Raw genomic sequence first — 17438 nt, forward strand, 5'->3', positions numbered from 1 at the left:
GCTGCTCACGTAAATCTTGTATGTAAGTAAGGTGATTTGTCATACTATTACCCTCATGCATGTTGACATTGGCCAACTCTCTGCGAAGATAGGAGATCCTAGTCTCATTGCGAGCTGCAAACATACACTCAAGTATATCCCATGCCGAATGTGCAGAATAATGGTCCTTTTTACTAACAATACAATCAAAGAAAGTGCCTATGCATCCTTCGAATCCCCTTTCCTCTGATTCTCCATAGGAGGGGAAGGAGGGGCAACACCAACACCAGCAACCTATCCTTAAGCATGACGCTAAGAAATTTGAGATGTGAGACCTCCTAGTCGCTGCAAGTCACCTGTAACATAGTCCCACGAGTCCTTTGCAAAACAAAAAGGTTGCAAACCATAAAACTCCACAATAGATAGTTTGATTCATCAAGTTTTTCCTCCTCAGTGAGGACACCAAGAATGTTGTTTTGATCATTATTCCCCTGATGTGCCATGCAATTAGTAATGAATAAAAATCTACAACCAAATATTTAAGTGCTAAAGTATATAGTGTCCTCAAAGTATCAAAAATCCCCACAGGATTAAGAAACAAGTATCTAATTGTCACACATATACCAAAGTGTACACAATGTCACCCAAATCAGCACTCTGCCAAGAAATAACAGCAATGCACTGCCATACACTATTGTACCACATCTACCTCAAAACGCATGCCCACAAAAGTACAAATTATAGCAACTTAATGCCGATTCTCACCAAAATTTTCTGGTCAATTTGACTATAGTAGCAATTAAATGTTGTTGTAAAGCTTGTTTCGTGCCTTGGAATGCATGTAGGGCAAAAGCCCTAAATTCTTTTTGAAATTTCAAAGAAATTGAAGAAATTTGTACCTTACAGCTTGAATTTCTGCAGAATGTCACCTCGGGATGCACACTAACAATGAATAACAACTGGAATCTACCTTGGAATGCATGTTGGAGCCTCTAGGCCAAAGAGCCCCAAATTTCTTGTGCAAATCAGGTAGAAATTACAAAATGTCGAGTTGTCAAAACATCGATTCGCATATTGGAAGAGGAATCAAGCAAAACCCCCAAATTTTGGGATGCCTTGTGATCTACATGCAAAGTTTAACCCTTTCCACGGGCTGAGCTTAGTAGTCGGTGCTGCTTGGCAGGGTGGCAACGGCAGCATTGGCAGATATGGCAGAGATAGTGGCAGCAGACGATGCGTAGGGCTTCAGATAGGCAGGGCTATGGAGGTCCATAAAGCAGTGCTGTAGAGGCAGCACAAGCAGCATTGAGGAGATGGTGGCAACAGCACTTGAAGTAGGCACCAATGGCATCAAGCAGGAAGAAAATGGGCGGCTGGCCGGGAAGCAGTAACTAACAGCAACAGTTCGGAACAGGAGGCACAGAAGTGGCAGCAATGGCGCTTGCACAAGCAACTGAACAGAGCACCGACAGGGCAGCACAGACAGAGCAGCACCAGCTGGGCACAAGTGGCACAGGACAGCGAGCAAACCGAGCACAGATGGCTGTGCTGGCGGCACGGACAGAGAGCTAGTGACTGGGTGGCACCTTCAGCAGGCGGATTGAGCTGTTGTGGTGGTGTCATTGGCGGGCTAAGCTGACCGGAGAGCTATAAAAGCTCAGCAGAGCTCAGCGGCTCACTATTCCTTCTTTTCTTCGCACTAACCAAGATTGATGGTGGCAGGACCTCAGGCGGAGCAGCACCAATGGCGATGGCTATTCAAAACCCACACAACAGCTGCTCTAATACCAACTATGAGAAATCAAAATCAGCTATGGAGGAGAGAGAAATGAGATCGACTGCGAGTGAGGTGAAGCAAGAGTATAGTGTACTTGCTGAACTGAAAGATAGAGTGAAAGTACAACTCCTATTTAGGTCATGGGTTGACCTAACCAACCTTCCACGAACTAACTAGAGTTAGGTTTATTGACTCTAGAGCCTAGTGTCCCTACTTTAAGTTCCTAAGACACTAGGTGTACATACCCTACTTTGACACTTTAATAATTGCCCACACCACATGAAATACATTGGGCTTTACCTAGAATTACCAAATCCTAACAATTTAGACCTACTGATGTACTTCAAATCAAAAGGTCCAAATTCAAAGCTTGGTCTTGGGCTCCTAGACTTGCAAATGGGTGAAAACCTATTAACCTATTACAAAATAGCTTGTCCATGGACAATGCTAATTAGCACAAATTTGGCTATGCTAACTATAGATCTAAGGATGATCCACAATGTGAAATTTCTCATCTCACTCTATCATTAGAATGCTCTTGAAACAAAGAATCTTGATGTACAATCTCCAACAAATTATAATTTTATTTGTAGCAATTTTACTACGTGTCCATTTTACAAGTTGTAAGTGCTAATAAGCACAAAAAATATAATAGGTTAACATGCTTTCACCCAAATAATTAAGAAAATTCTCAAGTATGTATAAGAAGTGTACTTCACCATTACACACCTATAGGTAAACGATGGTATTGAGTAGCTCACCTAGCAAGTACTAGTAGTAAAGGCCATGGTCTTGGTCTTTCAAGGTTCATTCTAAGGTCTCTAGCCTCAACATATGCTTGTAATGCATCTAGATGGCTCAACATATCATCAGCATTGATGAGTATCAAAGTATTGCCTCCCTTATCAGCAAAGTCTAGACCTCCTCTATGTACACAACCAAAACATAGTTGTAGAAAGTGCACATCTCTTGTTTACCCCACCTGTGCAGTGCTCCATCCCCACGTCTCCCCTCTAGTATTTCTAACATATCCTATCCCCCACAGACTTCTCCGTAGTATCTCCCTATCTCAACCCAAATCTTGTATGATGTGGTCAGCATTCAGCTTATAGCACACAAATGACATATGCATGTCCATTAATCCTAATGTGTACTATATGCAAGCATAAACAAGAATATGTGAACAAGATGACTAGACACTAAAGAACTAATGAAGGCAATGAATAAGGCTGATATCATGCAACTTTTGTATGCTACATTGTGTCTGCAATAGGAGCATTGAGAGTGAAGGATAGGAGGTCAAATGACTAAGTGGATAGTTATCAGTCACCCAACTTGTAGTTTGTCCAAAAATAGATGCACACGACTCAATGAGCAAACTGTCATATGAGTGTCCTACTAGCCCCAAAAAAGTTTGGGCAGACCAAAGATATTGGACACACTTAGCAAAACTAGAGAAAATGGGCCAAACTAGACAATAACTCGTAATGTCCCTCATCGATGACTCAATGTATGGTTCAGAAATAGGAGTTGAACATGACATCTAACACCCCTTGTCAGATCCCAGGTGCGCTTGAACTTTCAAGGAGCATGAATGAGGGAGAAGTGAAGGCAATAGAAGACCCTTCATGAAAATGTCTATGACATTGCTCATCATAAGTACTAGGACTGTATAAAAGCTCCAGCTTTTGATCCAATATCCTGTGTCAAAAATAATGTTATAGACCTCTATATGCTTCCTACGAGCGTGAAACATGGCTATGGACAGATAGCTCTAAACTATCATACCAATGAATTGTGAATTATCTTTGTGGAAAAGTAATTTCGGCTAGCATCTGCCTCAACTAAACAACATCCTAAGCTACAAAACAAGCAACTTTGTGCTGTGTCCATAGAAGAAAGAGCAATGGTATTCTGTCACTTACTATCACACCTAATCCAAAAAAAAACAAAAAACTGTACTAATCTCTGGGCCTCTTTGTCACATCCCCAATCTAATATTGCTATCCACATTGCCACCTCTGCCAATGAGGCTGCAATTGCCTTGGCATGAATGAACTCAAGATGGCCATTGAAGTAGATACTAGAAACATCTAATTGGGTATCAATAAGCCAAATCAGGAATCCACTAATCTCCCACTCAATGGCATCTACCAGCACACATAGTCCCATGTGTTCCAGTGTGCAATAAGTATCGCTATCCACATTGCCACCTCTGCCAATGAGGCTGCAATCACCTCAGTATGAATGAACTCAAGATGGCTATTGAAGTAGATACTGGAAACATCCAATTGGGTATCAATAAGCCAAATCAGGGATCCACTAATCTCCCACTCAGTGGCATCTACCAGCACTTTGTATGTGCTTGGGCAACTTGGACCTTGGGTAACGAGGCAAGAGATAGCCCTACAAGCAGCCATGCAAAATATTGATGGCAAGTTGATTGCAAAAGCTGATAACAACTCAGCTACATTATCTCTATTGTGAGATGAAAATGCTCTACTAATTGAAAGTTGAAACACCTCTAGCCTAAGGAAGAAATGAAGTAGGCCAAGATCTATCATCTCAAACTCCTTGCTCAGCATCTCCTGCATATGAGGGATGTGCTCTATTCATGTTAGAATGTAAGCATAAAGAGGAAAATGAGAACAGAATGACTAGACAGTGAAGAGCTGATGGAGGCAATGAATCATCAGCAAAAGTGATAAAGAAGGCTGATACAATGCAGCCTTTAATTCTCTTAGCTTCCAAATGGACTCTTAAACCCTTCTATAAGCACCACCTTGCTTCTTCAATTCAATCTTCAACAAAACATTGAGACAGAAAAGATACAGCTGACTTAGCTACCTGTACCATTGCTCCTAGTTGAGTGGCCTCTATGCTTCTTCCATTTATTTTCAACAAAATATCAAGAAGGAAAAGATGCATCTGACTTAGCTGCCTGTAACATAGCAAGTATTGCTACCTGGTTATCTTAGACCTCTAATTAAGTTGTGATGTGGTTAGAAGAGAGAAGGCAATCTAAGCTAAATATTTTTTTTCTTTTGTCACCTTGAGTTGTTTGTCTTTGGCAGGGTAGTTGTAATGGCTGAAAGCAATCCTTCCTGGAAACTTACAAGGATGAATGCTACAATGCGTCGAATTGATCTCTCGTGCAAACTGATTGCTGCAATTTTTGTTGGATTTGTGATGAGCTTGGCATCAGTTCCAGCATCTGCAATTCTGATTGCAACATGGAATGTGGCATGCGTTGGAATTGAGTACTGGCTTTTGCTGCACGTGTACAATGGGACACCAGGACTTCGTGAAAGAAAGTTTTACCACCTAGCAGCAAAACTGGAAGTAAACCCCTTGGCAGTTTCAGAATTTAAGGACTTTTCTCAAGCAAACAATAGAAAATTTTCCCCTGATGAGTCATATACAAAAAACTTAAAGTCCTTTCAAGAAAAGCTATCGTATACTGTCCAGCAAAGATTCACCTTATGGGAGAAACTCTGGAGGCAACCCTTGTTTGAAGGTTGGAGAATCTACACAAGGCAGGAAATGATGCTTGCAGGGATTGCTTTATCCCTTCTATCTGTCAGTGTCTTGAGGTTGAATCTTCAATTTATTAGAATTATTACTGAATTCAAATTGCTTCGAGTGGGAAAGATTATCTCCTAAGCGCTTCTTGTTACTCCACAGCTTTGGCACTTTGATGACTGCAAGCTTAAAATGGAGAGGAGTCCCTGCTTATGCCTTGGGCCTTGCTCGTGGATGTGCTGCTCTTGTAGGAATATGTGCTACCCTGTCTTATCCAATTCTACATGCTCGGTTACAAACATTAAAAGCAGGACTATGTGCCATAATACTGCAGGTAAGAGAATAGTGACCTCTCTCTAGTAGTTTCCATAATTCGTATGTTTCTTTTTTAAAGGGCCAAAAGGAAAGACATTCAAAATAATGAGTTCTCACACACTTTCTTGCAACAATTTTCTTTCCCAAATTGAAATGGAATTCACCTTAACAGCTTTCTTCAAAAACATGGTTTAGTTTGTCTGCATATATTTGCATCGATCTCCAGTTTGAAGTTAGTCACAGCATGCATACATACACGCTTTTAAATGGCATTCTCTGCTTAAAATCTTATAAGCAAATTTTCACCCTTATGCACTTTTTTGCCAAAAAGTACGTTTGCTTTCAGTATTCAAAGAGGCAATGGGCATTCGGTATGAAGGCTGAAAGGCGCAATTCAATGAGTTGTGTCCACCTGAAAAATGTTGTGCCCAGGCTGTATATCTGCCGCCACAGTCAGCTAAAATATCCCAGAGAGAAAATGCAGTACCTAAAATGATGATCTGCAGAAAATGCAGGTGAAATAGAGCCTGTCCCTGCAAAAACGCTGAAGTGAGGAGCTAAGAAACAGGCCATCCTGCACTGATTGTAGATCGAATGCAGATCTTCGTGCCTGAGAAATGTCACCCAGCTGGCTTGCACAATGGACAGCTACTCCTCTTCAAGAACTCCAGCTCCCACGCATGGCTCTGATACCATGTGAGAGTGCACAGCACAAAGGAAAGCAAACATGGAGAGGAGATTAAAAGAGAACGCAGGTAATAGATGGAACAATCTGACTGCAATGGCTGAAAGATACAAGGCTGCAACAATCAACCCCAAAACGCAGTTCTACACATTACTATGGGTGCCAGATGGTAGCAAGGGGATAAGAGAATGAGGAGGGCTGGCTGATCACAAAGAATCAATTATGGATGATGAGAGTGAGAGGGCAGGCCACCTATAAATAGGCAAACTGGGGCCTACAAGTAGTAATAAAGTGGCCAAGCCAATAATGTGGGCACCTATAACTGGTAATAAAGTGGCCAAGCCCATAACGTGGGCACCCAAGACAGCCTATAGTGCCAAAAAAGAAATGCACTAATGTGCTCTCCATGTAAAGTACCTAAAGCACATAAAGTGGCAAACAAATACAATGTTAGAGCTCCTAATGTCCTTGTTAACTCAAACTGAAGCTCATAGGCAAGAGATAACACTGCAAGACACATGCTTGCTAACAACTCCAATCTTCTAGAGTCGCTCTTCGTACTCCAAAACAAGCAGAGCTAACTCCTCCCATAACACTGGAGATAAGCAAGCTAGTATAGAAGACATCGTACTTTGGCGAGGGGAGATGAGTCATGAGGATCATCACCATATCCTCTAATGAAATCCGCTTGCCAAGGGATGCAAGCTCATCCCATAATTCCTCCATCTTGTTGATGTTATCCTTCATGGAAGGAGAATCGTCAATAGAAAGCATCTAGAGTCTCTTCTTTGTGGTAATATAGTGAGCAAAGATCTTCACCTCATAGAGAGAGGCTAGCTTTGTCCACACCTCCATTGGAGTCCTAAGTCTCCACACATATACAAGGATAGAATCCTACAAATTCATGAAGAAAAAAAATCAAGCTCTGGAGTTGAGTCAATCCCAATGAGTAGTTTCATCCATCATAGAACCAGTACGGGGATCCCCCACTAAATGGGGTATGGGGAGGTAACAAATCAAAGGTATCAAGGATGCACTCCACTTTGCAAGACCAATGGGAGTAATTTGAGCCATCAAGGAGGTCTTCTTTGTGAAAACAAGAAAGAACGGTTACCTACACTAATGGTACCAAAACGGCCATACGAAGATCTACAATAGGAACCCTATTAGAGACATTTTGTTATGGGAGCACTAAACTATGCTCGAGAGACTAGACTAGATGCAAGATTTGTTACAAGAATTCTAATTACAAAGTAATCCCACATCACATGTAGGTGTCTGCCAGTCAAGAATAGTCTCTATCTTCTTGGGGTCCATGAAGATTCCTCTCTGGGAGACATTGTACCCCAAGAATTCCACTTCTGTCTGATGAAAAAAACACTTCTCAAGTTTTGCATATAGTCTTTTTTCTCTGAGCTTTTCCAAATCTAATTTTACATGGTGCTCATGCTCCTTTGGATCTTTTGAGAATATCAAGATATCATGTAAGTATATAACTACAAAATCATCTAGATGTTCTCAAAAGATATCATTCATCGTATGTTGAAACACTGCAGAAGCATTGGCAAGACCGAATGGCATAACATACTCAAAGTGACCATACCTTGTGAGGAAGGCCGTCTTCCATTCATCTCCTTCTCTAATCCGTACAAGATTGTAAGTCCCTTGTAGATCAATCTTTGTGAAGATCTTGGCTTTTCTAAGGCGTTCCAAGAGCTTTAGTATCAACGGCAAAGAGTATCAATTCTTGATTGTTATCTTGTTGAGTCCTCGATAATCCACACACATTCGAAGTGACCCATCTTTCTTCTTCATGAATAGAATTGGAGCTCCAACAGGACACTTTGAGTGTTTAATGAACCCCTTGGCTAAGTTCTCATCAATGTTCTTGCATAGTTCAGCTAGTTCATCAGGGGATAGCCTGTAGATGGGGTCCAAAGGTGGTTGAGCCTCCTCATGGAGTTTTATAGCACAATCATATAGTCTATGCTCGAGCAAGAGATCTACATTCTTTTTTTCAAAGACATCTTGGAATTTTTTATATTGGCTTGGTAACTTGATTGTCTCATCCTTACTAGATTCTTGAGCTGGTATATGATATATCATGTAGGTCAGTTCCTACCTTGCTGTGTGCATAAAGGCTTTGGCTCCTAGATATACCGACTTTCCTTGATTTTTCACATGTAATCTTTTGCTAAATCCAATCAATTTCTAGGTTGTGTTTCTTTAGCCAAGGCATCCAAAGGATGATTGGATTTGTGGAACAGGATATGACATTATAGCATACACGAGATTTGTGATCGCCAAGAGTTACCATGAGTGGTTGGGTTTCCTTGGTAATATCTCCAAATGCTAAAGGTCTTCCATCCACAACTTCAACTAGTGTAGAATTGGGCTTTGAGAAAAAGAGTCTTTCTCGGCAGGATCATTTGGACTATGACAAGGAAAGTTTCCATGGGTGTGGCTAGAATCAAGAGACCCTTTCTTATATCAAGGTCCGGTTGTACGGTCTCATTCACAACAGGACATCCTCGTTTTCCTACTCGAGGATAGTTGCAGCAACTCTTAGGGTTCTTGCCCTCTTATTTGGACAATTTAGGGTGATGTGTCTAGGGTTTCCACAATATAGGTATAGATGATTCTCTCTTCATCTTTGCTTTTCTTGTGGGGTTAAGGGCTAGAATTTGGTATTATCAATTTTCATCAGTTCGGGCTTAGTTTCATCTCTAATTGGGGCTGTGTTCCATTGGCGAGACCTTAATTCTTCTCACTTTTCTTGCTTCCTCTCGAACAATCTATTATCACATTGAATGGCTTGCATGATATAATCATTGAGTGTTTTTGCCTCAGGCATAGTGAGCATGAGATCCTTGATGTTATCTCAAAGATTCCATCTAAATTGACTGATAAAATAGTCCTCGTGCCAAATGAGGTCATTGATTAATTACTTAAATTCAAACGCATCAGTAGAGGTAGGGCGGTTATCTTGTCGTAGCTTCCAAAGTTTTGTTTCTGCTAGTCGACCGGTGTCTACATCTCCAAATGTGAAAGTGAGCTTGCAAAGAAATGCCTCATAGTTATGAAGTACTGGTATATTTTTTTCCAAGATTGGAGCGAACCGTGATAAAGCTTGACCACAAAGCAAAGTCCCAACGAATCCCACCTTGGAAGCATCATCTGGATACTTATCCAGTTGCATGTGGATATAGAGCTTTACTTATTGCAGGAATCCCTTAAACTTCGAACGGTCACCATTGAACTTCTCTGACATGCTAATCTTGGGTTCTCTTGTTGAGGGTTAATAAACACACAGAATCATCTGATCACTTCCTCTATTATTTTACAAGTCTCGGATCTAGTCTTGTATCTCTTGAAGCGCAAGGCCTAGATGCATAGGATGTTCTACTTGAAGTTGCCCTTGTCATTTAAGTCTTGAATTTGTTGTTGGAGGTTTTGAAGGGAGGCCATGATTCTTTCAAGGATTGCCTCCATGGTGCTCAATAGGGCTAGAAAGTAGTCTTACCAAACTATTATGGGAGTACTAAACTATGCTCAAGAGACTAGACTAGATACAAGATTTGTTACGAGAATTCCGATTGCAAAGTAATCCCATGCAAGGATACAAGGTACAATGATAACTTAACAAGATAGGAAAATCCCATAATCCGAGACCTTAGGTATAGACCAAAAGACTCAATAGGATATGAAGGATCCCACAATCTGGGACTGTAGATATGGATACAAGATATCAGAATTACAACATCTCCCTCGGCGAGAATGAAGATACAAGACAATACTGGACAAGATTACAAGGTGACAAGACAACAGGAGTATGATGGAAGACAAGACAAGACTAGATATCATGACTAGACAAAAAGTAGAATTGAAACTCCAAGTTACTTCCAAACATCCCAAATACTTCTTCACAGAGGACAGCTCACAAATGCACAACACAAGAGAGAAGAAAGAGACTGTAAAGAAAGAGAAGAACACTGCAAAGAAAACTCAAAAGAATGCTCGAGAAATGAAATCCATATACCAAGATGAGACAATATAAGATCGAGCAATAAGTCATGGGCTGTGTATTGCGTAAATCAGATGTAAGACTTGCACGCAGCAAGTAGAAGAAGCTCTCTCTCACTCTCTTTTTCTTATAAAAATGAAAGCGTGACTCATGAAACTCAAAATAGACTTAAAGAAGAGTACAGCAAAATTGAGCGACACACTATTGGGTGCAATTTCCCCTTGTACATGGAGTAGGCATCTCTTCCATGCCGGATTTATAATATTAAAAATGAATCTTACTTTGCCCAAAGATAGGCCCTTTACAATTACCTTTTTGATAAAAGAGTTTAAGTTAACTAAATAAATGGTTGCAATCAATTGCACAACTCACACTTGCTAAGAGCCATAAAATATTTCTAAAATATCTTCAATATATTTCTTAAAATCTCAAGTATTAATAAATATTTACAAAGAGGATGTACACACGTCTTAGAATAAACGGTGATGTATCTATTTAAATAATTCAATAAAGAACACTTTGGAATAAATTGTGCTTGCCGCATGTATCCAATTTATCTTGCTCTACATATCAAACATGTTTAAAAAATAATTAATTGAATAAATGCAACTATCCATAATAAATCAACTAATCATTAAAATTCCATTAAATAATCAAATCATATAGACATTAGCACTTGAGATATGAATATTGTGGCATCACCCACATATGGCTTCACCCGCATTCACATCTATGGTCTCACGTCCAAAAAGGATAGGCATCCCCATCAACCTTCTGGCCAAGACGAAAAGTAATTCGCTCTTAGAAACGTGCCCCAGAGAACCATTCAAGGCACTCATCCATTAACGTGCACACAAGGGAGAACCATTGAAAGCACTCATCCCCTCGTGTAGGTGATATAGGTGCCACTTGGCAACATATCCCCGGGGTGGAATAGCAATTGTCCTCAATTGCTATTAGCTAGATGTGGAGTCAATAAATGTGGAGAACCACGCAAAGCACATGTAGTTACCCATTGAGCTTCCTCAATAGGATGGTTGTGAAATTTTACAAGATAGCGAGGATAAGTATTGCCAGTGCAAGTGGTCATATAATTAGTATCAATAATAGATTCAAGAATTAAAAGCTCGTGATCATCTTCAAGCAATGGTGGAGAATCATACATAGGATGGGCAAGTAATAAACCTTTAAATGGATGAAGAAGACTACTATGAAAGGTATTATGAATTTTCCAATACGCAAACAATTCTAAGCTAAAAGCATTAGCATTGATACAATGAAGAATTTTAAAAGAGCCATAAAATCTAGGTGCAAGTTTAACATTAGGATTCTTCTCAACACTATGCAATCTACATTTCTCAATTCGCAACCAAACATAATCACCTTATTTAAAATACATAGCTTGTTGTTTCTTATTAGCTTGCGTAATATAGGATTGCTAGGTCTTAGCAATTAATTGTTTAACTCGTTCAAAAATAGCGGAATGAGTATAGACCCAATCATCAGCAGAAGGCACTTTTTGACTTAAATGAAATTTCAATGTTGCCATGTTACAACCTTAGATCATTTCAAAAGGTGCTTTGTGGGTGGCAAAGTGAGGTGTATTATTATAAGCAAATTGTAAAAGATATAAATCTCGATCCCATGTGCTCGGTGAAGAGATAGTATAGGCACAAATTAAATCAAGAATGATGCTATTAGTAACTTCAATTACTCATTAGTTTCAAAATGAAAGACTGAACTAAAATCAATTTTAGTACCAAGATTGGATGATAGAGTTATCCAAAATTTATTGCAAAAACAAAAATCACGATCAGAGACAATAATATTTGATAGACCATGACATACAAAGATATGGTTAAAAAAAAGATTAGCAACTTGTGAAGCAGTTGAAGTTTTCTTATATGGAATAAAATATGCTTGCTTACTAAATCTATCAATAATCATCCAAAGCACGTTATTTTGCGAAGAATTCATTGGCAAACCAATAATAAAATCCATTGAGATTTGTTCCGAAGATGAGTTAGGAATAGATAAAGGCATTAACAAGTCATACTGCTTACTATGATGTCTTTTAATGCATTGGCAAACAAGACATTCAGAAACAAAGACAGAAACATATTGATTCATGTGAAGGCAATAAAAATCGTCTTGCAAATTATGAAGAGGAGAAATGATGCCACGATGACCCCTACAAGGTGGATTGTAAACTTCTTAGAGAATAATATGACAGAAGGGGTGAGTAATATACAAACATTTCTCATAAAAGAGGAATCCATCAGAGACACAAAAATTATTAACAATAATCCATTAGTTTTGAAAAAAATTCAACCAAGAATCATAAAAATCAAAGTCATACAAGAAAAAAAGTGTTTAATACTTTATTGATCTGTTTTAATCATAAATTCTGATCCCATTAAATAATGTTTCCATATTCGTAATACATGTACTACAATGAGAAGTTCATTGTCATATGTACTATTCTTAATTTAAAGGGTTTCAATTTACAACTAAAGTGTGCAATTGGATGGTCATCTTGCATCAATATGGCACCAATGCCAAAACCACTAGCGTCAGTAACGACTAGAAAAAATGGTCTACTGAAATCAAGGGATTGTAAAACAGGTACGTGAGTTAATGCATGATTTAGTAAATCAAAGGATCATTGTTGGTTGTCGCTCCAATGAAACACAAAACCTTTCTTTAATAACAAAGTTAATGGCAAAGCAAGTAATAAAAAGTTTTTAACAAATTTACAATAAAAACTAGCTAGGCCTAAAAATAAACGGACTTCATGTATATTTTTGGGTGTAGGCTATATATTAAAAGCCTCAATTTTGCGTGGATCAACTTGTATTCCTTTAGCAAATACAATATGACCTAAATATTCAATTTCTATTTGAAAGAAAGTACTCTTGTCTAGGTTAGCAAAAAGATAATTTTGTTTTAGTAAACCAAAAACTAAAAATAAATGATTTTCATATTCTTTCGATTTTACTAAAAACAATTATATTGTCGAAAAAGACAATAACACAATACTGAAAATTTAAAAATATTCAATTCATCATTCTACTAAAAGTAACACTTACATTACTAAGACTGAAGGGTATTACTAGAAATTCGTAATGGCCAAATTGGGTCCTAAAGACAATTTTATAAATATCAAGTGTAGCCATACGGACTTAATGATAACCAGACTTAAGATCAATCTTACTAAACATAGTAGCACCTTACAATTTGTCTAACAGATCATTCACATGAGAAATTGGATATCAGTTTTTTAACAATAATTTTATTTAGAGCTCTATAGTCTATGCATATACGATAGGTTTGATTCTTTTTCTTTACTAAAAGAACGGGAGCTCCAAAAGGTAAACTACTAGGTCGGATTAATTTTCTATCTAATAATTCTTCAACTTGTTTTTGGATTTCTTTTTGTTCTACTTGATTATGGAAATAAGGAGCTTTACAGGGAGGTTGACTATCAGGTAGAAGGTCAAGTTGATGATCCTCGGATCGTGATGCAGGAAGTTGAAGAGGTGAGTCAAAAGAAAAACAATCAAAAAATTTATTAACAAAATTTTACTATCTTATGATTAACTTAGACTTAGCAGCTTCAACTTTATTAATTAATACGAGAAAAGCCTTAGATTGTTTTCGAATGGCACGCTTCATCTAAGTGTGACTAATTAATGAATATAGCTCAAGATTTGTTAGTCCTTCAAAAAGAAAAATTTTATCTTCATGTTGAATACGCATCGAATGTGTGTCATAATCAATATTAAGACTAAATTGACGCTGCCAAGGCATACCTAAAATTACATCGACAAATTGTAATAGTGCTTCTAAAAATTTTCATTTTTCTCTATAAAATTCAATGCAAATTTCTAATCCATGTACTTCTTTAGTTCCATTAAATCATTGCCCTAAAAATGCAGTTTTAATTTTATAAGTTGACAAAATAGTTTTAAGTTGCAATTTTTTTACTACCTTTTCTGAAACAAAGTCATGAATGCTAATGTCATCATGTAAAACAATTATTTCATTATTATGGATTTTTCATCTCATTTTCAATAAAACATGGATAGAAATTTTACCAACAATTTCGTTAGCGTCATTAGAGTTTTCTTCCATAAACATGGCTTCATCAAAATCAAGTATCACTTCAAGGTCTTCAGTTGCTTCATCAACTCAAGATAAATTAAATATGCATTAGACTTTTTTCAATCACAAGTGTTGCCCATAAAACAACGACTCGCAATATAGCCAAAGCGATTACATTTGTAATAAATTATATTCTTGGAATTGACATTTGAAACACTTGAATTGATATTTTTAGGTTCAGTTAACTTAGGTAAAGTAGAAGGTAGATGAGAAATATTGGGATTAAAATTTGAAGTAGACTGGCTTACATTATTATAAAAATTTATCATTCAAGGTCGGGAGATTAGAACGATTCTTTCCAATTGAAAGTTGGAAACACAAAAAGAATTAAAAAGAAAGGAGTTATTACCCATATTATTTTCTGTGAAAGTTGGAAGTTGTCGTGGACTTTTTGTTTCTTTTCGGTGTCATGTGCCAAAGAGATAGCCTCTCCAATGTGTTGAGATTAAACATGTTGACTTCAGCTTAGAAAAACTAAAGAAGATCAGACATATACTTCCTTTTAAAAGTCAATCCAACTACAGATTCGACCATCTGAAGTTGCAACAAAGTACTCTGTAATCTTTCGGTGTATTGAGAAATGGTCTCTTGTTCTCACTGCATAAAGATATCCAATTGTTTTTGCACGTGAAGCTTGAATTGGATAGAAAGAAATTTAGTGAGAACATTCTTACGGAATGCTTCCCACGTAAGAGAACAATCTATGCTCTTGCATGTGACATCCCACCATAAAGAAACTTTGTTAATAAAATAATGTGAAGCAGCTTGCTTTTATTATTTTCAGCATAACTTTCATTATTAAAATATGAGTTGAATTGACTTAGCCAAGAGAGAACCTTACGACCATCTTTAATGCCATCATAAGTATTAAATTGAAAGGTACGTTTGCTTATCTTTGCCTCTTTGTGGATGGATTGCGCTCCAAGGGTGGCATTTGGTGTGGACCATAGCATCGTCAGCAAAGGAAATTTGGGATGAGGGACACTTGAGAGGTTGCAGTTGTTGCTCCAGTTAGGCTCGATGTTGGCGCTCTTCTTCTAATTGCATGGCCAATAAATCCATGGTGCTCCATGGTTGGAGCAAAAAGCAGCGATGTGAAATCAAAATTTGCAATGTTGGACGGTCCTTCATGAGACATGGTGATTACTTATGGCTTAATGAAGATATCTTAATAATAAAGACGCCTTGTAAAGACGCTTCACTCATGGCAATAAAATTGTGGCATCTAGGCACCAAAATAAAGAGCGGCTTCTTGACAAAATAATGAGACATAATAGGTAAGAAAAATAGGAATTTTGATGGTGTATTGATGAAGTTTCGCAGCCCTAGAATGACCACACAAGAATCCCCTCTTAAAGGGTGATTTAGGCTGATCAAAGAAGTAAATAGGTGACTTGATGTAGAAGAGATTGCAGCTAATTAAGTGAACAAAGATTAATCAAGGCTTAAAGCCTTATAAGAAAAACTTGACTTTAAAGGACTTAAGGATATCGTCACTAATCATGGTGGCCAACAAAACACCCCCCCTTCCCCCAAAATTTAAAAACAAAGCTTTAAGCTTCTTAAAGCTTAAATAAGGCTTAATTAAGCTTGTATAAGCCTTCTTTTGGCCACAGACTGTTAGAATAATGGCACCATGGTATGTTGAACTAAACTGCAAAATTTATAAGCAAAGATAGAGAGGTTTGGGGTTTTGAAGCCCTGGGAATCTAGCCATGAAGTCGGTTTGAGCTGAGGCAGGCCATAGAGCTCGATTGCTTCAGAAAGCTTGCCTTCGCACAAGAGGGTAAGTGATTGGAAGCTGAGCTCTAATACCATTGTTGCACAAATCAGATGCGAGATTTGCACGCAGCAAGTAGAAAAAGTTCTCTCTCACTCTCTTTTTTTTAAAAAAATAAAAGCACGACTCATAAAACTCAAAATAGACTTAAAGAAGAGTAAAGCAAAATTGAGCAATACACTATTGGTTGCAATTTCCCCCCATACATGGAGCGGGCATCTCCTCCATGCCATATTTATAATATTAAAAATGAATCTTGCTTCCTTTACAATCACTCTTTTGATAAAAGAGTTTGAGTTAACTAAATAAATGATTGCAATCTATTGCACAACTCACACCTGCTAAGAGTCGTAAAATATTTCTAAAATATCTTTAATATATCTCCTGAAATCAAGTATTAATAAAAATTTACAAAGAAAATATTTCTAAAATATCTTCAATATATCTCCTAAAATCTCAAGTATCAATAAATATTTACAAAGAGAATGTACATACGCCTTAGAATAAACGGCAGTGTGTCTACTTAAATAATTCAATGAATGAGTCTTTGGAATAAATTGTGGTTGCCGCATGTATCCAATTCATATTGCTCTAAACATCAACTGTCAAAAATTCAGAAAATCATCTTAGAAAAATAATTAACTGAATAAATGTAGCGAGCCATAATAAATTAACTAATCATTGGAATTCCATTAAATAATCAAATCACGTAGACGTTAGCACTTGAGATATGAATATTGTGGCATCACCCACATACCGCTTCGCCCGCGTTCACATCTACAAGTCTCATGTCTAGAAAGGATAGGCGTCCCCATCAACCTTCTAGCCAAGACGAAAAGTAATTTGCTCTTAGAAACGTGCCCCGCAATAACGGAGAACCATTCAAGGCACTCATCTCATTAACATGCACACAAGGAAGAACCATTGAAAGCGCTCATCTCCTCGTGTAGGTGCTATAGGTGCCACCTGGCAACATTGTGGGCATTGGTTCCCTCTCTCCAAGAGATCCTACGAGTATGGTGAATACTAAGATGACAAGAGGAGGAAGTAGTCAGCCTACAATGCTCAGACCCACTCATGAGAAGACTAATCTACTAACGCTCCCCTCCCCTCAATTGGTTAAATAGCAACTGCTCCCTCCCTCTATAGCAACTTTCCCCCTTAGCAATTAGCAACACGCATGGGTGAGTCC

General features: G+C 38.0%; 1 protein-coding gene and 1 long non-coding RNA gene across 4 annotated transcripts in view; one reads left to right on the forward strand and one right to left on the reverse strand.

Moving 5' to 3' along the window:
- Positions 1–17438, forward strand: part of LOC148028681 (solute carrier family 40 member 1-like) — a 58642-nt gene that overhangs the window by 12790 nt on the left and 28414 nt on the right. For 2 of the 3 annotated variants that reach the window (XM_087687467.1, XM_087687469.1), the window contains 3 exons: positions 4831–5349; positions 5441–5612; positions 13791–13841. In XM_087687467.1, the coding sequence (XP_087543593.1) occupies positions 4831–5349; positions 5441–5612; positions 13791–13841 (742 nt within the window). The remainder of the gene's footprint in view (positions 1–4830; positions 5350–5440; positions 5613–13790; positions 13842–17438) is intronic. The other variant, XM_087687468.1, reaches the window with a different exon arrangement.
- LOC148028682 (uncharacterized) overlaps positions 1–17438 on the reverse strand; it is a 58037-nt gene that overhangs the window by 12590 nt on the left and 28009 nt on the right. The gene's annotated exons all lie outside the window — the stretch shown is intronic.

Source organism: Lygodium microphyllum, chromosome 11 (assembly GCF_053477565.2).
Source record: "Lygodium microphyllum isolate KBCC chromosome 11, Lygodium_microphyllum_v1.1.10, whole genome shotgun sequence".
Classification (NCBI taxonomy): Eukaryota; Viridiplantae; Streptophyta; class Polypodiopsida; order Schizaeales; family Lygodiaceae; genus Lygodium; species Lygodium microphyllum.